This window comes from Lissotriton helveticus, chromosome 5_1, assembly GCF_964261635.1.
Source record: "Lissotriton helveticus chromosome 5_1, aLisHel1.1, whole genome shotgun sequence".
NCBI classification, from domain to species: Eukaryota; Metazoa; Chordata; class Amphibia; order Caudata; family Salamandridae; genus Lissotriton; species Lissotriton helveticus.
The window spans coordinates 824,582,527-824,608,667 of NC_136065.1; the positions used below are offsets into that span (position 1 = coordinate 824,582,527).

General features: G+C 49.3%; 1 protein-coding gene across 2 annotated transcripts in view; it reads right to left on the minus strand.

Moving 5' to 3' along the window:
• WAPL (WAPL cohesin release factor) overlaps positions 1 to 26,141 on the minus strand; it is a 1,132,828-nt gene that overhangs the window by 275,782 nt on the left and 830,905 nt on the right. For both annotated transcript variants that reach the window (XM_078643290.1, XM_078643291.1), the window contains exons 16-17: positions 11,198 to 11,402; positions 2,315 to 2,403 (exon numbers count right to left, since the gene is read on the minus strand). In XM_078643290.1, coding sequence (XP_078499416.1) covers positions 2,315 to 2,403; positions 11,198 to 11,402 — 294 coding nt within the window. The remainder of the gene's footprint in view (positions 1 to 2,314; positions 2,404 to 11,197; positions 11,403 to 26,141) is intronic.

The window sequence follows — 26,141 nt, forward strand, 5'->3', positions numbered from 1 at the left end:
ACTTAAATGCGGTACCCTGTCGGCAAAAAGGTATACTATTCCACACTGCACTTTTTTTTAAATGTCTCATTAAACGTCTTCCATAGCGTCAATGTACTACAAAAGAAACATTTTAGAATGCATGTTTTAAATTTCTTCCAATTAATTTTGTATTTACAAACTGATTTATAACAATACACCCTGTTGAATAAAATAGATTTGAAATATTAGCACTTTATCTCTAATAAACACATATTTCTGAAAGTATTGACAAATATCTGCAGTCTCTTGCAACATTTAGTACTAAGCACATGAAGTTCAATTTTTTTTCTAAAGAGCTGAAAAATAAATGTGTACAATAAAAAATACATCTGCCTATGACATGGTGGTTTATAAATGTCACCAGACCCACTCAAAGACCATATTCTACACAGTTATACGTTATGTAATCTATATATATTCCAGAGGTAGTGATCACAGGGATCACTTCTCACAGTTCTGGAAAAATGAAGTTGGGGGTGGGGGTACTGTCACTGTACCTCTTGCTGGGATTATGGTGGTCGAACAGCACTCTTAAAGTGAGAACAGTTTTTGTTTAAATTAGGCTGAATGATTGAGGCAACAGTTGCTCTTCATGTTTTCAATTATATAAAGAAAAAGGATGAAATATTTTTTGAACAGCATAAATGCTGTATGTTTTATTAATTACATTTTAAGTTTAAATTGGGTTTATGATTTTGCTCCTAAGTTCATTTCTAAAAGTTCTAACATTTAGAGAAAAAGTTGTCTGTTCAGAGGCAATTCATTATTTCACTCTGTTGGACATTTATTCTCTCTGCTTTTAAAAGTGTGCCAGGATCATCCAAGAGGGATAGGCGATTCAGTGTAACAAAATATTAATGATGACCGACTTAACAAAATAACTAAAAACAGTTATACAGCAAGTGTGGCCCAAATTATGTGGCACTGTTAACTATACTATGCTATGCTGCAAGAAAAGGAAAATTATGTGGACAATGCAACATATTTTGTGACATAATGACTTCATTATTTAGTTATTTTTAGGTCGAGCCTGGGCAGCTCATGCGCTGCTGTGAGGCATGCAGTAATGGAGTATGGGTTTGAAGCCCCGCCCACTCTTCGCCCACATTTTTGATTGGCTTGTGTCATTGTCGTTCATAAACGCTGGTTTCAGAGTAGTTAGTAGGCTTGTTAGTCCCTCCTTGGTACTGCCTTGTCTCAATTTGTAACCGACCATAACGACTGGATCTTTTACAGGTGTTGTAAAATAGTCTGCTATTTGGTGAGCATTATTTCCTTTAATGCTCTTCCCCTATTCCTCCCACGACATCGCAGCACGTCACATGCTACGACTACTGTTTTTATTTAAATTGCTACGTGATCCGCTTTAACTATAGTGGCGCGCTTATTCAATTTACGGCGTGGTCCACTTTCAGTTTAACGGATGCGGTTATTTAATTATTTATTTATTTTACAAGCAGCTGCTTTCACATTAGTGGCTGCGCTTATTTATTTTTATTAATTAATAGCGTGGGCAGCTTTCACTTCAGAGGTTGTGCTGCAGAACGTTTCTTAATTAATCATTTTATTTTTGCTTTGTTTGGGAGCGCACCATATGCACTTTCACTTGAATATTGTCCATGCCCCTTTGTTTAGATGCTGCTCACTAACCTGAATATGGTGATCAGCGTATTAAGAAGGGGGCGTGGCCAACCTTAAAGTGCTCTCGCGTTTGAGAGAGTCGGAGCTTAAAAACAAAAATTGTCTTTTATATATGTGTTGGGTTTAAAAAACATAAGTAAAAGGCATTGTCATTTACAATGCCAATCTCTTAAACGCTTCCAAAGCAAGACCTATTGCATTGAAAATGCTCGTTAATCACGTTAACACTGTGTTCAAAGCTTTCCCCTCATTCGTACCAGATTAACACACAAACACATCAATAATCAACTGAAAAGATGACCAGTCAACATTTGAGAAGACCCTTACTTTGCACTGAAACATGTTGCTGCATTTTTAGTAACTTTTGATAAATTTTAGTTTGAAACAGTTTTTGCAGCAAATCCAACTATGCGAGCTATGGCAACAGAATTGCATAAATACAGTGGTACTGAATTGCTAGTGGTCACATAGGACCCTTATTACAAATTAAAACAATTTGACAAAACGTCTCATGTTTGTATAGTGTTTCAAGAAATATTTACAAAACAAAATTAATTCCAATTTGCCAAACTTATGGAAGGAAGTATTTTCTTCATTGACAGTTGAACAGAAATTGAGAGCCCCAAATGATCCACAAACACAAATAACATACCGGACTTTCTTGGCAAAGACAACCAAGAAGAAGTGCTGTGTAAGAAGATACAATGCAGTCTTCCATGTGCTTCCCAGCATGTTGGAGAGCTGTAGGAAGAAAATATCCAGTTACAATTAAGCTGAACAATATCACGTTAGTCTACCTTGTTAGGTGACCGATTTTTTTCCATGAGGCAAAAGTTCGCAATGGCCCATTATTTGAAGGATTAACTGAAATGCAACTATTTTTCCTAAACGGAATACCTTAACTTCCTTGAATAAGATAAAAATGATCTTGCGTGAATTCTGAAACACTGGTGCGTGAATTCTGAAACACTGGTTTTAACCAAAATTTACAAGCTCATTTTGGCATGATACAGAGGCAGTTTGATTAGGAATCTGAAGAAATGTGCATGCACTGCAAAAACTGATTGCATGTATAGCACACCCAGGCACTTAGGTTAACCATGAAAGGGCACTGGGTTAGTTTTAGTCAGCAACGTTCTGCTGCAATAACTGAAATACAAACAGACTTGAACTCTAGCAATGCTCTGGAGTGAGTAAGATGAAGCATAAGTTAAATACAGAAGCGAGTGGAGAGAAGATATGCTGTATCACAAAGATCTTAGTGTGGGTGGAGACGCAGTGGAGAGAAGGAGATGGCAAAAGGAAGAAAAGATCGGAGGTGGGAATCAGGCTGGCAGTACAGGGACAAAGTGCAAGACAAGCAGGTAAAATTAAGAAAATAACATCAGCCAGAATATATATGATTTGAGAATATAAGGAGTGGAAGGTGATGTGACATTTGAAGGTCTCAATTTCTATATGGTTTGAGCTCTAGTAACACCTAGCGATGTAGGGTCTCATACAGATCATTTCAGATTAGCACATACAAAATGCATTATTTAACAAAACTGCATAAAGTCCTCCAGGATCTGCAGCATAAACACACGTTAGTTCATCACTCGTATATGTTAATTATGTTAATTAAAAAAAACGGTTTTGGAAAAGCTGTCTGGAGTGTGTTCTTATATAGCATTGTAAATCAAAACCAAAAATAGAGAAACTGTGTAGTAGCAATAGTTAGGATATTGCACATTTTTAGACGAATGCGCGCACACACACACACACACGTAAAGATGCCTAGAGTATAATATGCTATGTATTACCATCTTTAAGCATGAGGCCGGGCAATGATTTACAAGTGGGTCATCATACCCCTTCCTTCACTTAAAATCTGATAGCACGACAATGTGTAGTTGCATATATGGTTTGACAGCATTTTAATTATTTGCTTTTATAAAGCATTTAAGCAAAGCAAGGATGCAACAGTTCAGTAAGGAACAATAACAGTAAAGAGTCATGTAACTCCTATCTGAGTATTTCTCCTGTGCAGTCGCTGTAAAATGCAAAACAAGACACAGCTAACTGTTCTCTTGCTAATTTTGCTGTATTGTAAATATGGAATTCGACATTTGCACTTTAGGAATAAATGTGTGAATGCAAGCTTATTAATATAGATGCTGTATACAATTGAGCCACATTTATTCTCACTCATGGGACAAATGGATATAAATATATAAATATGTCAACCATAAGACAACAATATATGAGCATTGGCAACGTCAAAAGGTATAATTTGTGTAGTATGAGGAATATGGATCATTGGGCCTTGCACACCTTACAAATTCAAACCTATTATCTAAAGCACAGACAAAGGCAATTAAAAATGGATACCAGAGGAAAAAAGGTTACTAGAACTATGATGAACAAGTTACTTACCTGCGGCAATGCTCTGTCTGGTAGTTACTCTACTTGCATATTTCTCACGCTTGTGTTACTGAAAGACAAGGATGTGAAAATAAGCATCCTGCAAATCCAACTCTACCATGCAGTCGCCTGGATCCATGGCAGATAGGACTTGGGCCAGAATACGCATCCTGAACTTGTATTTTTTCAGAAAAAAAGTGAAGACAGCATAAATCTTAAATAGGACTAATAACTCCGTCCTTTTTCTGCACCAGAAAATAACGAGAGTAGGATCCAGTCCCTATTTCCAACACCAGAACCCTCTAAATGTCCCCTTGTCAAAGAGGGGCTGAACTTCCCTCTGAAGAATGATCAAGTGGTCCTCTGAAGTCACTGCGGTGTAGGTGGCAAGTGTTAACAGTGGACAGAAAGCGTAGCGGATAGCCACCCTGAACAATTTGCAGCACACATCAGTCTGGTGTGAAGCTCAGCCAACAGTGGAGATAAAATCTTATCCTGTCTTCAACGGGTTTGCGATGTGCTGCTCATACAACCAAAAGGGGTTTTGAAGCAGAGGTGGCAGGGACTGTGAGAAGTTGGCCTGGTACATGATGTTCACTATTCTAGTGACCACCTTGCACCAGTCCAAACAACCCTTATGGTGATGGTTGTAAAGTCAACCTTATAGACCAGCTATCCTAGTGGTAGCATGGACAAAGCAGTCTTAGGCTAAAACTTCTGAGAGCATGTGAAGCCAGCTGTTTTACCATATGTGACCTTTTGAATACCAAATGAAAGGACACCACACAGGTTATATATAAAATATATATGTATTTATTATAAACACAACCCCTCTGAACTCTTTATGAGGTCAGAGGCTAAAGCACATAAGAAACGTAATTATCATACAGTAAGTTGCACAATATACAGTAGGGACCTAGGGGCAAGTAAAACCATATACTAAAATAGTGGTATAAGAACCACGTCACGAACAAAGAATAGGCCTAGGGCATCGCTGGGGCTACACTGTACTAACAAGAGTTAGGGAGCAGGAGGCCCTCGGGAGGCGCGTGCAGTGTCTTTACACACACGCGAGTTACCATAGAGTTAGAATGGGAACAAAAGAATTAGAAACTAGTTCTTTTAGGTCACTTCCGGATGGACTAGGAGAAAGCTACTTAAGGATAGTCATTACCCACAGGAGCACCGGAGTACTCGCATTACCTCACCCACAGGAAGCGGGTGCATAGGTGTCAAAGTGTGTCGGGTTTCGTCACTGAATCCTATGGAGCCTTGAATAAAGATGCTGCAGGCGACCAGGAGAGAAGTGTCCGGTTGGATCCAAGGGCGGATCGAGGATGAAAAGTACCTGAAAGCAGAGGGGACAGAGTCTGGGTCACTAGCCAGTGACCAGGAAGGAACCAGGTGATGTCGCGAAGCAATCAGGTGATGTCGTGAAGCTGGACTCTGCAGCCACGTGGACCAGGAGGAGGCGACGACGACGACCAGGAGCTGCATACGGACTGTCCCACGAAGGAGCTCGCTGTTGGCGGCGTCTGCTTCCGGATTGGAGTCAACAGGCCTTGGCAAATGCAACTCACGCAGGAATCGAATATTCGCTTCGTTTCGGGATAGACCAGCAAGGACTATGGGGCTTCTCCTTTGCAGGAAAGCAGGGGCCCACCTGGAGCAACCAGGCAGGTGGTGTAGATTCAAAGGTTTGTCGTCGGGGAGGCTACTCGCCAACGGGCAAGCGACCGGACAGACGCATCGAGCAGGAAAATGCAGAAGGGCCCCACGCAGAACTCTTATAGTGTGGAGGGCTGATCTTCGGTGCAGATGACGCTTGGGGCTGGGGCTTCTCAATCCCCAATGCACAACTTCGAGGGTGCCTCAGAAGCTGCACAAGTAGCAAGGAGCAGGCTTTTCAAGATGGCCGGTCCCACGTCTCTTGTCGCCTCCCAGGTCTCAGCTTTGCAGGGACTGTGTATCGGGGTCAGAGAAGCCTGGAAGTCTGGCTCTCGTCGGACTCTGTGCTCGGGCAGGAGCGTTGACAAAGTAAACCGCTGATCGCTGGATGGTGCCTGTTTGCACAGGGTGGTCACTACTTGACCACAAGGGAGATTCTTCAGTCGTCTTCTGTAAGGAGATCGTCGAAGGTCCAAAGTTTCGTTTCAAGTTTCAGTTCAGGATAAATCTAAAGTCTCTAGACTCAGCTCCTACCTATATACTAATCTGGTGGGCTGGATTACCTGCTAGGTCCCTCCTATGGGTGGGACCAGGGAAGGGGGTGGTTACACCCTTTCCCTTTGTCCCGTTTCGCACCAGAGCTGGGGCTGGAGTGCCCCAGCAACTGGTTTGAACCGGGCCTTGCATGGGACACCTTGTGTGCCCCAGGCAGTGTCTCATTTCATTCAGCCCTCCCTGCCCCAATACACTATGGCCTGTCTGGGGTGGTGCTAGCACCTCCCAAGACAGGAAACCTATTGTACAAGCCTCCCTTGCTGGAAGGACTCCCAGCAGCAGGAGGTCAGACTTGTGTCTGTGGCAACAGCATCCATTTTGTGATGATGAGGCTCTGGTTAACTTTAACCGGGATTAACAGGAACAACATGTCTTCTCCCTCTAGAAGGGTGGAATGCTACCCCCATCGCCAGAACTGGCGAGGGGGTAGCATTCCAAAGCGTATGACACCTTACACGACATGTTTTGATAAAGCCAAACCAAAGTTAGCAAGGTTTATAATGCATTTAAGAGTATATGGTATGGCTATATCATAGAACAGCTATAAGGACATGTTTCTGAAAGCTGCAGACAGGCTCAGCTCATGCTAGAGCACCATCTCACATAAAACCAAGCACTCTGCCTTCAGGATTGTTAAGGCCTGCCATAGGAGTGACTTATAGGTGCATATCTCTATATATAATGGTAGGTATAGGAATACTATACCTAAGCAAGGGGTGATTACACAACCTTGCCCCAGCTGAGTGATCAGCCAGTTGTGTCAGTTTGGATGACCAGCCAGGGGTGGCAAAATATATGCTGCAGCCCCTGGTAGGCCTTGGGTGCACCTATGCCCTGGGTACCTATGGTACACTGTACAGGGACTCACAAGAGTGACCCATTTCCCAATTGGTGATGTACCTAAAGTACATGGTATGAATTTAGAGAGAGAACAGCAGGGCTGTGGGTCTGATTAGCAGGCCCACAGCCACATTAAAGTCGAAAACCAGTGAAGCAAAAAGCAAAAAGTGGGGTGACCATAGGAAAGCAGACCCTACTCTCCTACAGGGACGCATTGACAGTAGACTGGGGATTGAGTAGTATGTTGTGCCCAAGAGCCTGGAAATTGCTGGCTGGCTGCCTAACCTCAAAAGGACTGGTGTATCTGTTGCTATGCATGATGTCTGTGTCATGGTCTTTGCTGCAGGCCTTTTCCGAAGCCCGAAAAAAGACAAAACTGCTGAGGACACTGCATGCAGAAAGGATCAGGGAGTGCACTGTGACTGGGTTCTTTAAAGTGCTCCGATGCAGAGTCAGCTTTGTCTCCAAAGAGGCATGTGCAGTTTTATGGCATGCCTTTAAGCAAAGTTTGGATATCACTGGAAAAGCCAGTGGATCTTATATACGTGTGGTGATGTAGCACCATGATGGTTCCAAATGCCCCACCCAAAAAGTTGTCGGCTTCCAGAAGAGAAAGGTTGATTTATCGCTGGGTACCTTCATCTATCTGCAATAATCTGCACCAGATTAGCGTGAAATTATTTAGGAACTATGGGCAAGACCTCGACCACCATGTTATCTAAAGCATGCAAACACCACGCCAGGACACAACTGGAATCAACGGAGCACAGGGTGAGAACGGTGAAAGAAAATATTTGCTTAACAAATGCTACCAATAGCTTGGATTTCCTTATTAGTGGGTGTTGTAAGGAATGAATTCGGATTTAGTTCGATTGGGAGGACTGAACTACAAGGCTTTAGAGCCTAGGATGTTTAAGCAGGAAAGGCAGACCGCCATGAGATGGTATGTGTCATCTGATGACTTGTCCATTGACTGGAGAGCAAGAATCAGGTTTAGCTCACGTACCCATTAGGGTATCCGTGAGGTTCTCGTTGAAAAGGAGGATCAGCTCAGGACGTTTTTCCAGGTTGTTGTACCTCTCTTAGGGGATTTATTTTGAACTCAGCAGATGGAAGCTGGAGGTCTAGAACGTCTGCCAAGCTTCAATATTCGCAGAGTAGGAGGTAGATTCCTCTGTGAAAGGGCCAGGTGGGGAGTGCAGCCCAGTGTCTGTGTCCAGCCCACTGGCATCCTGCAGGTCCAGAAATAACTTATTAAAGTACTGAGATTGGTCCTCTCCATCATCCCCTTCAATAATTTGCTCTGTGTTTCAACTCAAAGGCATTTGTCTAGGAAACTGCAGCGTGGCATCTGAGTGAGGTTGAATTGGTTGTGTCTGAGGTCAAGTCAGATGTGACTCTCTCCAGGTACAATCTGTTCTGCCTCCAGCATTGATGCAGTCCTTCATGATTATGACTCACCGGCGAGAATCTTGGCGCTGGACTCAAAGTTGGTGTGGGGTCGGCCCGCATCAGGGGACTAGAGAGACTGCATCAAAAACGGATCTGCTCCAGCAGTAATCTGACTAGAGGCCTCCTAAGAGCCTGAGGGACCAGGAAGGCTGCCAAATCAGTGCAACAACCCATTTAAAGGCTTTGACCTAGTGCAGTTGTTGATGGACCCAGAAATTTTAGCTGGATCAGGATGCGCTGGGGATTGGTTTAGCAAGGGGGAACTGTGAGGAAATGGGGTGTATTATATGGTGTGGTAGTGCAACCTAACCGTGAAATGCACTTACAAACCCCTTTAGGACCCTTGGGTTTCTTATGTCTAACCCTCAGTTCAATCCTAGGTAGCTACGGCACTGAGCAGCAAGGCTTAAACAGAGTAAAAGTGTTAAGCATTCTAAGAGCACCAAAACAACTGAAGAAGAAATAGTCAAGATATTCAAGAAATCTGACACCAATTGATAAAAACAGACTATTTTTATAATAATTTACATACTTGAATAAAAAAGATCCACCAGAGGGCTCTGGAGATATGGATCTTACAAGCAATAATAAATCAAAGCAATTTAACTCAACCGTGAGCAAGCCATGGCAAAGTCAATGAACTAGACACTTGGGAACTTTTTCAAAGAAAAGCTTAGGTAAGTGTCAATGCAGTCTGTTAGAAGTACTTGGGGTGACCAACTCCGGCAGGGCGCTAGTCAGAAGGACCACCCATGTCCTCAAGAACAACTATCTTCACAGGAGAAAGCAATACCAAAGGGGATGATGGATGGAGCATTTGAGCAAATCAAACACTCACACCCAGTCAACTGGTCTGGGTTTAATCCATCACCATTCTTTAGCTCACTCCACCACCCCAGTTCAGACATGGCCATATGAAAATCAGTCAGACCCTGTGCCTCATGGGAACAGTCCAGCCCGAACTGCCAAGCCATGTCTTCCCTGGACCGGAAACAAGCATCCTGGGACCGGTTTCGGATTCATAATCCTCATCAGCCAGGCGATCTTGAATCCAGTGGCCAAGTGAACAAGGGACTCACGTCTGAGCATACCCTGCCACACTTAGGGCGAACAAAGCGAAACAAAAGGGGATGATGGACGGAGCGTTTGAACAAATCAAACACTCACCCCCAGTCAACTGATCTGGGTTTAATCCATCACCATTCTTTAGTTCACTCAGCCACCCCAGTTCAGACATGGCTATATGCAAATCAGTCTGACCCTGTGCCTCATGGGAACAGCCCAGCCCGAACTGCCAAGCCATGTCTTCCATGGACCGGAAACAAGCATCCTGGGACCGGTTTCGGATTCATAATCCTCATCAGCCAGGCTATCTTGAATTCAATCCAGTGGTAGAGTGAGCATGGGACCCACGTCTGGGCATACCCTGCCAACTTGGGGCGAACAAAGCGATACCAAAGGGGATGATGGACGGAGCGTTTGAGCAAATCAAACACTCACTCCCAGTCAACTGATCTGGGTTTAATTCATCACCATTCTTTAGCTCACTCCAAAAACAACACACCAGAAACAATCCAAAGTGCATAGCAACGTGGATGCACCCTGGCCCACGCAGAGGCCAACCCGAACCCCACAGCCTCCCAGACCACCGGCAAGGTACAACGGGGTCGAGGAAGGCCAGGGAGAAGAGGGGGAGGGAGACGGGGTGCAGTCTTCAGCAAACCCAGATCAGCGTCAGAGAGGTGACAGAACACTATCATCAACTGACCCACAATTAGACAACCGGAAATGCAGTTGGAGTGTCAAGGAGGTCAAGAGGCGCTGGCATGATGTGAAAATCTAAACCAGGCACAAAGCCGCTGTCAACAGGAAGGCCGCTACGACGACAGAAGGTGGGAGTCCGGCACCACAGGAGGAGCTGGAGGAAACGGAGGCCACAATAAACACTGTGAAGATGGTGCAAGGAGTCGGGAGTGCGGACACGGCTCGGGGGGACCTGACAAGATCAACATGGTGAGTCAAGACCAGGGACGGGGGGAGATGGGCACAATGGCACACATGCACAACGATGTGTAGCACACTTCACACCCACAGTGACCCTAGAAATTGTCCCTCAGCTTGGTCGAGCAGTAAGGCAGTATCTTTAAAATAGGCAGCTAGCTCCTGAAAAGGCTTAGATGGAGGACTTCAAAGAGAAGGCAAGGATGTTATACAGCAAATAATATAATGCCTAAATCAAATAAAGAATAGGTCTGAGGTACAGAAGGCTGGAAGATACACCTTCACATCAGGATTACCATTCAACACTACATTAGTTGCGATAAAAGCAAGAATAGAGGAAGTGGCACAAAACATCTGGGCAGTACAATACATGTCACTGAGATCACATTAAGTAATTTAGGACAATGAATATGAAGACCTCAATACAGAGAGACAATTAGTTAATAGGTAGCAAAATGAAAAGTGCTCCAAAGCAGCACATGGAGGTCAATGCCCTTACAGAGAATTAGATCAAAGTCCTATTTTAAGGAGAGGTAAACACAAATATAACATACTTTTATCCAATGAATACTATACATGATGCAATGCTAAAGCCAAGAACTTCATCACTTTTTACCTTTATTAAGGTCCAGTTCCTCATCTTCCTCTTCTTTCTTGTCTGGCTCATCGGTGGAGCTTTTTTCTGATGCAATCCATTGGATCTCTCCTCCAGACTCTTGCCATTCCCCACTTTTGTCATGTTGAGCTGTTGGAACTTCTTTAATTAATTCATCTGTCTGGCTTTCTGCTAATTCAGCTGCTCTCTGCCGCTCCAGGAACAGCTGAAGGACACAAATGTCAATTTAAGTAAATCACTCTCTTGGATTTTGTCAGATAGAACAGAAAAACAAGTTATTTACCTTCAGTAAAGCTTTCTGGTGGATACTTAACTTCAGAGGCCTCACCTTGTAAATATTCCCACACGAAACTCAAAAGCAGTACTCTGCACACCAGAAGGTGCAGTTGTGTGGGTGTGCACCAACATCATTCATCTGCCAAAGTCACTAGCGGCGCCACTCTGGCGCAGTGACATCCGTTGCTTCTTTTTTCTCCCCACTACTCAATTTTTATTGTTGAAAGCCGATACAGATCCGACTGGTATATTGAGCGCCAGCAAAAGATAATGACAAGCAGCATTGATTTCAACATTATATCCGTGTTGGTGTAAAAAACACATTACAGAGAAAGGAGAAAATAAAATTTTAACAACCAACAATAGAGCCATAACAATATCGCTGGAAGCCTCCAATGATCCAAGACATTTAGGTCGATGCAATTTAATAAATGCATATATTAGGTCAACATCCATAGGTTCGCAAAATACCATTAACGCACAAGTTACTACTTGTGTAACGATATATCTGTAAGAGACATTAGTTAGTATTAGATTCCGTACCTTAGAATATCCCCAGGCGTCAGACTGGATCCGGAAACTTTTGCGTAGCAGTATCCTTGCGCGTCGGTAGGCGTCGTCTGCGGCTCCGCGTCAGTCATCGGCGCCGTGATGACGTCGTCGGAGTACTTGGATGCCGCCTCCGCGTGCTGACGTTAGTTCTTAGACACAGCTTTTCCGCGCCAGAAACGCAGAGCCATGTTAAAAACCAACACTGGTGCCATTAAAACTAGGGCCCTGAAAGGGGACAACCCTAACCCTAGATATTGGTTCGCAGAACGGGGAGGATGGGTGGGTCGGTAAGGAATCTAATACTAACTAATGTCTCTTACAGATATATCGTTACACAAGTAGTAACTTGTGCATCTGAAAGAGACACGTTAGTATTCGATTCCTTACCTTAGAATAGATACCCCAGCAATACCAACCCCGGTGGTGGGTCTGCGAACCAATAATCACACCAGAAAGTCCTGGAGGACAGAACGGCCAAAGAAGCCATCCCTCCGGACTTGGCTGTCTAGGCAGTAGTGTCTTGCAAACGTGTGCAGTGATGCCCACATAGCCACCTGACAGATGTCCTGTAAGGGCACCCCCCCGGCCCAGGGCAGTTTTAGTCGCCGTGGCTCGGGTGGAATGAGCCCGTAATCCAACAGGGGGCTCCTTTCTAGCCAAGGAGTAGCATGCCTGGATACACAAGATGATCCACCGGGAGATGGTCCTCTTGTGCACCGCTTTCCCCTTCTTAGTGCCCACGTAACCAACAAAGAGTTGGTCATCCACCCGGAACTGACGTGTGAGATCCAAGTAAAATGAGAGCGCACGTTTTGGGTCCAGACGGTGGAGCCGCTCTTCCTCTTTAGAGGGATGCGGTGGCGGGAAGAAGGTTGGCAAGGTGATAGACTGCCCCATGTGGAAGGCCGTGACAACCTTGGGCAGGAAAGATGGCTTAGTACGCAACACCACTTTGTCCGGATGTACAGAAAGGAAAGGTGGAGTACAAGAAAGGGCCTGGAGCTCACTCACTCTCCTGGCAGAGGTGATGGCAACCAGGAAAGCAGTCTTCAGAGTAAGAAGGCGGAGATGACAGTTGTGAAGTGGCTCAAAAGGAGCGCACATCAGAAACGTAAGAACCAGGTTCAAGTCCCACTGAGGCATCACAAACGGAACAGGAGGGAATGTGTGTGTGATGCCTTTTAGAAATCTATTTACAATAGGGGACTTGAACAAAGAAGGTTGATCAGGCAGCCTCAGAAAGGCTGAAAGGGCAGAAAGGGCAGAAAGGTAGCCCTTGATAGTGCCCAGAGCAGAGCCCTGCTGGGCAAGAGAAAGAAGAAAGAGAAGAACCTCAGAGAGAGGGGCAGCAAGAGGATCCACAGGCTTTGCTGTGCACCATGCCACAAATCGGTTCCACCTGCAGGCGTATACCGACTTTGTGGAGGGACGCCTGGCTACCAGAATGACGTTACAGACTTCAGGAGGCAAGTCAAAATGCCTCAACTGTCGCCGCTCAATCTCCAAGCATGGAGGTGGAGACTGGACAGGTTCGGGTGGAGGACCGTCCCCTGCTGCTGCGACAGAAGGTCCTCCTGAAGAGGCAGACAAACCGCGGGATCGACTGACATACTGAGTAGCTCTGGATACCAGTACCTTCGTGCCCAGTCCGGAGCCACAAGGATGACTTGGGCCCGGTCGCGCTTGATCTTCTTCAGCACTCTGGGCAGAAGTGGTATAGGCGGAAAGGCGTACAATAGACCGCAACTCCACTCGCGACGAAAAGCGTCTCCGAGTGAGTGCCGCCTTGGAAATTCCAACGCGCAGAACTGATGACATTGCGCGTTCTCTTCGGTGGCGAATAGATCTAACCAAGGCTCTCCCCATTGCTGAAAGAGGCCTTGCGCCACGTCCGAGTTCAGACGCCATTCGTGATCCATCATGCACCGACGGCTGAGCTCGCCCGCCCTGGTGTTCAGAGACCCTCCCAGGTGTTGAGCCACCAGGGTCACACCCTGGCGTTCCAGCCACTGCCAGAGGCGCAGAGCCTCCTGGCAAAGGGTCCACGACCCCACCGCGCCCTGTTTGTTGCAGTACCACACGGCGGTGGTCTTGTCCGTGAACACCTGCACTACACTCCCCCGGACAGAGGGGAGGAATGCCTTCAGTGCTAGACAAATCGCCCGTAACTCCAACAGGTTGATGTGGAGCTGGGCCTCCGCCGGAGACCAGAGGCCTCTGATCTCCGCCTCTCCCATGTGGCCTCACAGCCCTGGAGGGACGCATCCGTCACAACTACGTGCTCCGGTTGGGGAAGGGAGAGGGATCTGCCGCTGACCCAATCGCGGTCCGTGAGCCACCACTGCAGCTGTCTCGCAGTGCCCTCCGAGATCAGGACATGGTCGGACAGGTTGCCCTGATGCTGGGCCCACTGAAACTTCAGGTCCCACTGCAGAGCCCGCATCCGCCACCTGGCGTGATGCACCAGTAGGATGCAGGAGGCCATCAGCCCCAGAAGCCGCGGCGTCAACCTGACCTAGACCCGGGATAACGGCTGAAAGATGGGAATCAGAGCCTGAATATCCCGGACCTGCTGTTCGGGTGGATAAACCCGAAACCGCGCCGAGAACCGCTCCGATGAAAAGGAGCTTCTGAGAGGGGCACAGATGTGACTTCGGCACATTGATGGAGAACCCCAGCCGGTGCAGGAGATCTGCCATAGTCTGGAGGTGGCTGACTACTGTCTGGGGCGAGCCCGCCTTCAACAACCAGTCGTCGAGGTAGGGGAAGACTGAAACCCCTAACCTGCGCAGATGAGCTGCGACCACCGCCATCACCTTTGTGAACACCCGTGGGGCGCTGGTAAGGCCGAAGGGGAGCACGGTATACTGAAAGTGCACTTGGCCAACCGTGAACCGCAGGTAGCGCCGGTGGGCCGGCAGGACGGGGATGTGGAAATAAGCGTCCTGCAAGTCCAACGCTACCATCCAGTCTCCTGGGTCCAGGGCAGCTAGGACCTGAGCCAGTGTCAGCATCTTGAACTTCTCCTTCCGGAGGAAGCCGTTGACGTTCCTTAGGTCCAAGATAGGGCGTTGGCCCCCTTTGCGCTTTTTGGGTACCAGAAAGTAGTGGGAGTAGCAACCACACCCTACTTCTGGCCCAGGAACGCGCTCGATGGCCCCCTTGGTCAAGAGGGCCGTAACTTCCTCCTGCAGAAGTCGCAAATGATCTCCCGATATACGGTGGTTCTGCGGTGGCATGGCTGGAGGAGTCGCCCCGAAGGGGAGGGAGTAGCCCCTTTGGACGATTTGCAGCACCCACCTGTCCGAAGTGACAGTGCGCCAGTGGAGGTGGTGATAGCGAACCCTGCCCCCCACTGGCGTCACATGGGCCTTAAAGCACGGACTAGGAGGGTTTTGAGGCGGATGCTGCGGGGGAAGGTGGGGACTGACCTCGCCGCTGTCCCCGACCGCCGGGACGGCGGTTCCCACGGCCGCCACCGCGTTGGGTATTACCTTGCGGAGCGTGGCTGGCAGCACGTGTGGGTACACCCCTTCCGTGGCCACGAAAGGAGTGAAAGGCAGCCGATTGCTGGCGCGGGGCCGAGAGGCTTAAGGACTTGGCCGTAGCCCTGGAGTCCTTAAAGCGCTCAAGCGCATGGTCTGCCTTGTCGCCAAAGAGGCGACGGCCATCAAACTGCTTGTCCATCAGAGTGTTTTGGACATCGGCCGAAAAGTTGGCGGACCTCAACCAGGCGTGGCGTCTGACCGCCACCGTCGTTGCCATCGCTCTACCTAGTGAGTCGGTGGTATCCAGCCCACACCGGATAGAATATTTGGCTGCATCCCGGCCCTCCACAAGGGCTTGGCCGAGTTTGGCCCGTACCGCCAACGGACACTCTGGCAGCACTTCCGCAACCTTATCCCACAGAGAGTGGGTGTAGCGGCCCAAAAGGCATGCGGTATTTGAAGACCGCAGTCCCAGACTAAGGGACGAGAAGATCTTTTTACCGTACTGCTCGTACCTCTTGGATTCCCTGTCCGGCGGCGCCGACGGGAATGCGGTCTGGGAATTGGAGGCCTGGATGACCAGGCTCTCGGGGGTGGGATGGGTGGACAGGAAACATGGGTCGCCCGGGGCTGGGCGGTGGCGTCTGGCCACGTTCCTATCTACGGATGAACCCGTAGCGGGCTTGGACCAAGTGCCCAGAAGAACGTCGGTCAAGGCCTCATTAAAGGGCAGCAGAGGCTCGGCCGAGCTTGACTGCGTTTTAAGGACCTCAGTGAGGAGATTAGTCCTCACGGCCGCGACGGGGAGTTCAAGGCCCAAGGCCTTGGCAGCCCTCATCAACACCACACTGTAGGTTGCCCCCTCCTCCGAAGCCACGGTAGGAGGGGAGACAAAACCAGGGTCGGGAGAGGTGTCCAGGCCACTGGCCTCCCCAAGGTCTCCTGCCCAGTCCTCATGAGACTGACACACTCGGGTCAGGGGGTCCTCAGACCCCTCCCAATCCCCTTCATCACCCATCTCTTGATACTCAGGGTTCTCAATCAACGGGGCCTGTTCATAGAAGTGAAACTCCCCAAGCGCCGTCTGGAGCGGCGCCCATCGGGACGTCCCGACGTCGGAACAGGAACGAAGGAGGAATCGGGGACGGCGCGGAGGCGACACCTGATGGTCCGACGCCGGGGAGGTCGTAAGGTCCACCGGCGACGACCCAGATCCCGAAGAAAGTCCAGCGGGGTCCCGCGGCACCAGGCCCGAAGGCGCCGGGACCGCTGGACCCTGCGGCGACGGGCCCGAAGGCACCGGCAGCGTCGGAATTGTGGGGCCCTGCGGTGCCGGGCCCGAAGGCTTCGGCGGCGGAGCACCCGACAGCGTCGGGTCCGAAGCCCCCGACCCGCTAGAGGCCCCAGACGGGTCCGCTGGGCCCGAAGGCGCCGCGGAGCCCATCGGAGGAGAGAGTTTCCTCATGGCCATGAGGAAGCGCTCGATCTCCTCCGGCGTCGTGTCTTGCCCAAAGACCGGAGGGTGTGGAGCTGGACGCGGCGCCCGCGACTCCGACGGAGCCGCGTGGGTGGTGTCACCCGAACCCCCGGCCACATCGTGCGAGCGTCGGGGGGAGCCTGAAGAGCGAGGACGCCTCTTGGACTTCTTGTGCTTCTTACCTGACGACGACTTCGACCCGGAGGAGTGTGGCCTACTCACGGAACTGTGGTGGCTCCGAGCCCGCGACCTGTCCCTCGACCTCCCGTGGGACCGAGACCTCTCACGGCACGGGACCGACTGCCAGAGTTCGAGTCGCCTGCGGGACCGCTCCCGCCTGGCTTTCGAAGAGAGGGCCCGGCAGTCGGAGCAGGCCTTGTCGTCGTGGTCGACGCCTAGACAAGTTAGGCACAGGTGGTGAGGATCTGTGACCGTCATCGTGCGGTCGCAATCCTCGCATTGCTTAAAGCCAGGCATCCCTACGGCACCGATCGGAGTCGTAAGACTTCGAGAAATTATCAAAAATGATCCAAAAAGTTAGTCAAAAATTGACTAAGGGTTACTGCTTTTTCCAGCTCTGCGCTTGCTGGCGCGGAAAAAAGAAGAACTGACGTCAGCACGCGGAGGCGGCGTCTAAGTACTCCGACGACGTCATCACGGCGCCCACGACGGACGCGGAGCCGCAGACGATGCCTACCGACGCGCAAGGGTACTGCTACGCAAAAGTTTCCGGATCCAGTCTGACGCCTGGGGATATTCTAAGGTAAGGAATCTAATACTAACGTGTCTCTTTCAGATCCAACAATTCTTCAATAGCAGAGGCCGAAGGAGGAGGATCTAAGTCTAGTCCCCTGTAATCCGCCCACTGCTTCCCATCAGTTGCTTTTAAAAGCTTGTTCACACCCTCAGATTCAGAGCTCATTACAAAATTGGTTTGACCTGTATGCAGATCTGTAGTTTGGTACCTCTTTAAATGGAAAGAGCCCATTTCACAGAATGAGGAGGAGTGTATCGGTGAGGAATCTATGGTTAGATAAGAGAACCCCCCAGAAAGTTGTTCTTATGACAGATCCTTCTAACTGGGGATTCCTCACTTTTAATGTATATTTAAAGCAGTAGCTCCCAAGGTAGAGGATCTGTGGTGTGGGCTCAGACCAAAAATACCTGCAGTATCGAAAAAGCGAAATGCCCTTCCCGTCTGACTTCGCAGTCAAGGCAGTAACAATTTGTGAATGTACACACTTCAACCATGTCGTTGTCCGACCGATGAAGAAAAGCCACGCCGGATGCCTATGTAGTATTAGCAGCCTTGGGACTGGTGGACGGAGCACTCAGTCCTTCGACAGGCAGCTTGGCCAAAGCAGACAAGGTTTTTTTATATTTGTGCTCTTTGTAATGCAATTCTTGATTGATTTAAAAAAGGTCACATCCTTACATCAAATGTAACACTGGGTTATGTTATTCTTCACATTGCTACACTTCAGTAATAATGGTAGGACTTATTTAAGGCAGGGTGTGGCTAATTTAATACATTAAACCGTTGACTTCTACAGCAGTATGGTTCACTGTAATAATTGTGAAAATCCCCCGCCCCCTACTTTAACACAGATTGTGTCAAAAGTAACAAGGCATATGTTATTGTGTTATTCTGAATGTATTATCAGTTACTTATCTATTTTTTTTATCCATCTCTTTGTGAATAAATTACATTGGCAACCATTTTTATTGTTCCAAGTGATGTACACACTGGTTAAAATGAATCTTTTGCCTTATACAATTGCCTGCAAAATCAAATATGCCTATTTACCCCAACCATCTTCAAACTTCTGTATTTTGTCATTTAATCTATAAATTGTTTTTTCATACGAAGCCCTCACGTGCACATCCGAGCAAATTTTGAAATGTTGTAGCAGTGTTCCAGTAACATAGTATCACTACTTTTGCTACTGCCAAAGCCGTGGAAATCCCCCATTTAGCATGGTCGGGTAGTAAAGGTATGATGTATTGCTTAACAAAACAAGTCTCCCTCTCTGTGGTATTGTCACTAAAGCACAAGTTACTTACCTTCGGTAACAATATATCTGTAAGAAACAGTAGTTCGTGTTAAGATTCCTTACCTTAGAATATCCCCAGGCGTCCGACTCGATCCGGAAAGTTTTCATCAGCAGTACCCCTGCGCGTCCGTAGGCGTCGTCTGCGGCTCCGCGTCCGGCGTAGTCGTGATCGCCGGGATGACGGAGTACTTAGACGCCGCCCTCGCACGGACGTCAGTTCTGTACGTAGCTTTCCGCGCCAGGAACGCAGAGCCATGATAGAATCGGACACTGGTGCCATGAAACTAGGGCCCTGAAAGGGATGTCCTTAACCCTAGATATCGGTTCACAGAACGGGGAGGATGGTTGGGGAGGTAAGGAATCTAACACTAACTACTGTTTCTTACAGATATATCGTTACCGAAGGTAAGTAACTTGTGCATCTGAAAGAAACAGGTTAGTGTTAGATTCCTTACCTTAGAATAGATACCTCAGCAATACCAACCCCGGTGGTGGGTCTGCAAACCAAGATCACACCAGAAAGTCCTGGAGAACGCAACGGCCGAAAAAGCCATCTCTCCGGACTTGACTGTCCAGGCAGTAATGTCTAGCAAACGTGTGCAGCGAGGCCCACGTCGCTGCCTGACAGATGTCCTGTAAGGGTACTCCCCGACCCAGGGCAGTAGTAGCCGCCGTGGCCCAAGTAGAATGGGCGCGCAGCACAACAGGAGGCTCCTTTTTCGCCAAAGAGTAGCAAACCTTGATGCACAAGAAGACCCATCGAGAGATGGTCCGCTTGTGCACCGTCCGTCCCTTCTTAGCGCCCACGTAACCAACAAAGAGTTGGTCATCCACCCGGAACTGGCGTGTGCGATCTAGATAGAAAGAGAGTGCGCGTTATGGGTACAGACAGTGGAGCCTCTTCCTCTTACGAGGGATGCGGAGGCAAGGTGGGCAAGGTGATGGACTGCCCGATATGAAAAGCTGTGACCACCCTGGGCAGGAAAGAAGGACGAGTCTTCAGAACAACCTTGTCCGGATGGACAGAGAGGAAAGGAGGTTTAGAAGAAAGAGCCTGGAGCTCACTCACTTTCCTGGCAGAGGTAATGGCGACAAGGAATGCAGTTTTAAGAGTCAGAAGACGAAGAGGACAGTTATGAAAAGTCTCAAAGGGAGCGCACATCAGATACATCAGAACAAGATTGAAGTCCCACTGAGGCATCACAAAGGGAACAGAAGGAAACATGTGTGGGATGCCTTTCAAGAATCTATTCATAACAGGGGACTTGAAAAGAGAAGGCTGATCAGGAAGCCTTAAGAAGGCTGATATGGCCGAGAGGTAGCCCTTGATAGTACCCAGAGCAGAGCCCTGCTGGGCAAGAGAAAGAAGGAAGAGGAGAACCTCTGAAAGGGGGGCAGAGAGTGGATCCACAGCCTTTGCTGTGCACCATGCCACAAATTTGTTCCATCTGCAGGCGTATACAGTTTTTGTGGAGGGACGCCTGGCTGCCAGAAGCACATCACAAACTTCAGGAGGCAAGTCAAATGGCCTCAACTGCTGCCGCTCAATCTCCACGCATGTCGGTGGAGACTGGACAGGTTTGGGTGGAGGACCGTCCCCTGCTGCTGCGAAAGAAGGTCCTCCTGAAGAGGCAGACGAATCGGGGGATCGACTGACATGCTGAGTAGCTCATACCAGTATCTTCGTGCCCAGTCTGGAGCCACATGGATGACTTGAGCCCGGTCTCGGCTGATCTTCTTCAGCACTCTGGGCAGAAGTGGTATAGGCATACAACAGACCGCAACTCCACTCACGACGAAAAGCGGAGCCGAGCGAGTGCCGCCTTGGAAATGCCAACGCACAGAACTGATGACATTGTGCGTTCTCTTCAGTGGCTAATAGATCTAACCAAGGCTCTCCCCACTGCTGAAAGAGATCTTGCGCCACGCCAGAGTTCAGACGCCATTCGTGATCCATCGTGCACCGGCGGCGGAGTTCGTCTACCCTGGCGTTCAGGTGTTGAACCACAAGGGTGACCACAAGGGTGACGCCCTGGTGATCCAGCCATTGCCAGAGGCGAAGAGCCTTCTGACAAAGGGTCCACGACCCCACCCCGCCTTGTTTGTTGCAGTAACCCACATGGCGGTAGTGTTGTCTGTGAACACCTGCACTACACTTCCCCGGACAGAGGGAAGTAATGCCTTCAGTGCAAGTCGGATCGCCCACAGCTCTAGAAGGTTGATATGGAGCCAGGACTCCGCCGGAGACCAGAGGTCTCTGATCTCCCCCTCTCCCATGTGCCCCCCCCCATTCCAGGAGGAATGCATCTGTCACCACTACATGCTCGGGTTGGGGTAGGGAGAGGGATCTGCCGCTGACACAATCGCGGTTCGTGAGCCACCACTGCAACAGACTCGCTGTGCCCTCCGAGATCAGGACGTGGTCGGACAGGTTGCCCTGATGCTGTGCCCACTGAAACGTCAATTCCCACTGCTGAGCCCGCATCCGCCACCAGGCGTGATGCACCAGAAGGATGCAGGAGGCCATCAGCGCTAGGTGCCGCAGCGTCAACCTGACCGAAACTCGGCATAAAGGCTGAAAGATCGGAATCCGAGCCTGAAAATCCCGAACCCGCTGTTTGGGGGATAAACCCAAAACTGCGCCGAATCAAGAACCGCTCCAATGAAGAGGAGCTTTTGAGAGGGGCGCAGGTGTGACTTTGGCACATTGATGGAGATCCCCAGCGAGTGCAGGAGGTCAGCCGTAGTCTGGAGGTGGGAGAGGACTGTCTGGGGCTAGCCCGCCTTCAACAACCAGTCTTCGAGATAGGGGAAGACTGAAACCCCTGATCTGCGCAGATGAGCTGCGACCACCGCCATCACTTCCGTGAACACCCGAAGGGCACTGGTAAGGCCGAAGGGGAGCACAGTAAACTGAAAGTGCTCGTGGCCTACCGTGAACTGCAGGTAGCGCCGGTAGGCCGGCAGAACAGGGATGTGGAAATACGCATCCTACAACTCCAACGCTACCATCCAGTCTCCTGGTCCAGGGCAGCTAGGACCTGAGCCAATGTCAGCATCTTGAACTCCTTCCGGAGGAAGCCGTTGACACTCCGTAGGTCCAAGATAGGGCGTAGGCCTCTCTTGCCCTTCTTGGGTACCAGAAAGTAGTGAGAATAGCAACCACGTCCTACTTCTGGCCCAGGAACGTGCTCGGCAGCCCCCTTGGCTAAGAGGGCCGTAACTTCCTCTTGCAAAAGTTGCAAGTGATCCCCCAACATGCGGTGGTATTGCGGTGGCATGGCTGGAGCACCCACGTGTCCGACGTGATGGTGCGCCAGTGGAGGAGGTGATGGCGAACACTTCCCCCCCCCCCCCCACTGGCGTCGAATGGGCCTGAAATGCTGGACTAGGAAGGCTTAGAGGCAGATGCTCATGGACCGGATGTGGACTGACCTTGCCATTGTCCCCCCGGCACCGACACGGTGGTAACCACGTCTGCGGCTGGCTGGATGTGTGGGGGCGCCCCTTCCTTGGCCACGAAAGGGGCGAAAAGCGGAAGTTTGCTGGTGTCGGCCTAGGTCCAAGTACTTGGCCATAGCCCGGGAGTCCTTAAAATGTTCCAGCGCACTACCCGCTTTGTCGCCAAAAAGGCGACAGCCATCAAAGGGCATGTCCATGAGCGTGGCCTGGACATCCACTGAAAAGTTGGCGGACCTCAGCCAGGCGTTGCGGCGAACCGCCACCGTTGTCGTAATGGCTCTACCCAGCGAGTCCGTGGTGTCAAGTCCACACCTGATCGAGTACCGTGCTGCATTCCGCGCCTCCGCCAGGGCTTGGGCGGGCCGTGTTCGGGCCTCCTTCGGATACTGTGGCAGCACTTCCGCAACCGTATCCCACAGAGTGGGTGTAACGGCCCAAAAGGCAAGCCGCCCCAAACTCAAAGGGGAGAACAACCAAAATTCCACGCTTATTAACACCCAATCTTGGCTGGCCGATAATCACCTCAAACTAAATGCTCTGAAAACTGAGTTCCTACTCATCTCACCCCGGCGAAAATCTCCATCACCCAAACCTGGCTCAACAACCTAACAGCACTCAATGTCCAACCTACCATCGTGGACTCGGCGAAATCCCTAGGCATCACACTCTACGCCAAGCTCAACATGCAGCAGCACGTCAGCAAAGCCACAAAAGCAGCTAATTTCCAAATTAACACGCTGAGGAAAATTAAACCCTTCCTCCCGGCCAAAGACTTCCAAACTGCTGTACAAGCTTTAGTCATCCCTCGAATAGACTACGGAATTGCGGCCCTCAGCGGTCTCCCGCTAACCACAACAGCACCCTTAAGAGCCTCCCTGAACGCTGCCGCGAGACTCATTACTGGCTCAAGAAAGCACTCGCACATATCCCCAGACTTAAAGTCTCTAAAATGGCTGCCTTTTGAAGCCAGAATACAGCTAAAAATTGCAGTTATGACACACGCGGCCGTGCACCACAAGGCACCCAACTACCTCGCTCAAAAGTTGTCTATATCAGGAGGTGCGAGATCCAATAGGAGTACAAAAAATCTACTCCTGAAACCACGGAGATTCCGGAAAGTGAAAACATACAAGCGGTCCTTCTCAGGAATGGCACCCAGGATCTGGAATGCGCTCCCTCCGGAAACCAGGCTGATCTCCTCCACTGCACTCTTCAAGAAAGAGGTGAAAACCATCCTTCTGGCCAAGATCTCCTGATCGTTATAGATGCTGGTTCAGAGACTTTGCATTGCTTTGTATCACTGCTCACCCTATCCTTTGGCACTATACACTATACTCTACTTGTTGGGGACACTACTACGCTACTCTCTTACTACCGACCAAGATATGATACACGTATATATTACTTCCTTACCTGATTGTATTTTGACTGGTTGTATGTATGTTATTATTATCCCTGTTATTACCATGTTATTCACTATTATACTGTTCCCATTATCTCTGTTGACTCCCACTGCCCCTACCCTGTCTTTGTGAAGCGCTCTGATATCTGTAAGGATCCTGTTCGCGCTATATAAAACTTTGAATAAATAAATAAATAAAACAGTTTCTTCCCAAACTGATCATACCTTTTGGATTCCCGATCCGTTGGAGCAGTCGGGAATGCGGTCTAGGACCCGAGCTCATCTGCCCAGTCCTGGCTCAACTGGCACTGCTGTGCCAGAGGGTCCTCAGACCCCTTCCAGTCCTCCTAGTCATTCATCTCCTGATAAACAGGCAAAAATGATGGAGCCGGGTCGTTGAAGGCCTCACCCATCGACGTCGGAGACGGCGCAGAGCGGCGGAAACTGGGGTCGACGTCGTCCAGGGCCGGGAGCGACACCCTTGGGGTCAGCGCCAGCGGAGGTGTCGTGAGGTCGACTGGCGATGACCCGGATCCAGGCCTGGATCCTGCGGGGACCTGCGGCGTCCGTACCGGAGTCGACGACGGCGCCGAAGCACCCGATGGTGCCGGGGCCGGAGCCGCCGGCCCGCTAGGGCTCCCAGTCGAACCCGCGGGGCATGAAGGCGCCTCAGCAGGTTCTGACGGAGGGAAATGCGACCTCATGGCCGTGAGGAAAGCACGTATCTCCTCCGGCGTCGCGTGCAGCCCAGGGACCGGCGGGTATGAAGCTGGACGCAGGGCCTTCGGCTCTGGCGGAGCCGCGCTAGTGCTGTTGCCCAAACCCCCGTCCGCGTTGCGCGAGCGTAGGGGGGAGTCGGAAGAGTGATGACGCCTCTTCAACTTCTTTTTCGAAGGCCTCAACTTACCTGAGGACTTGGAGCCCGACGAGTGGTTGTGACTCGCCGAGCAGCGATGACTGCGGCTCCGCGAATGGTCCCTCAGCTTCCTCCTCGACCGGGACCTCGTGCGGCGCGGAGCCAACTGCCGGAGCTAGAGCAGCTTACGGGACCGCTCCCGTCTAGTCTTCGAGGTCAAGGCCTGGCAGTCGGGGCACGACTTGTCATCATGGTCGGCCCAGAGGCAATAAATAAAGGCACCGACAGTGGGGGTCTGTCACCGACATCAGGCGGTGACAGTCCTCGCAAGGTTTGAAACCAGGCATCCCTAGCGGCACCGCCAGTCGAGATTAGACTCGAAAAGTGATCAACGAGATCAAAAAGTTAGTCAAAAATTGACCGGAGTACTGCTCTTCCCGGATCTGCGCTTGCTGGCGCGAAAAAAAGAAGAACTGACAGCGCGCAAGGGCGGCGTCTAAATACTCCGACAACTTCATCCCAGCGACCACGACGCAGACAACGGACGCGGAGCCGCAGACGACGCCTACCCACGTGCATTGGTACTGTGGATATTCTACGGTAAGGAATCTTACACTAACCGGTTTCTTTCAGACAGTTCTGTTCTGAGCGATTCCCAAATAGCTTGCAGATTCAGGGGGAGTGCTGTATATTCCCATAGAATGTGCAATTTATCACAGTCTTGTGCATCACACCTCTAGCATTTTGATTTACTCAAAATCAAATCAAATAACGCTTTATTTCAATTGCAATATTATCATAAAAGCAGTTAAAATACAAAAATACATGTATTTATCAGAAATTTAAGTGCAAAATATATTAAAAACTTCTCAACTTGATGTATAATTCATATATACATTTTCTTTTATTTTGAATTAATAAAAAAGAATCAGGCAAGAAGGATGGGAAAACAAAACATAAAAAGAGCCACCTTCTGATTCCTAGATTACAATACTCTTTCTTTGATGGAGGACTTTTTTTAAAAACAGATCTCCTCCAAGCTATGTGTTCGTTTAGCTGGAGCTTAATAAAAGCCGGGCGACCTTGTCTCAGCCTCCAATTTTTTTTTAAATTGGAACTATCCAGATCTTTCTGAGCTCCAGAAAAAATGTACAGAATAAAACTAGGTGAAGTGAGGATTGAGTTGATTGCTTAGCACATGGGCATGGTTGCAACTCACTTGCCCAGTCATTCATATTAGGAAATGATACAAGTCTGAATAGTCCCCAATCTAAATCTTATTAATAAAAACCTGTCTAAACCACCAGGTACAAATATTAGATATGGATGCAAACTAAAAGTGGTAAGAACCATCTGATGTTGCTGGACGCTTGACTT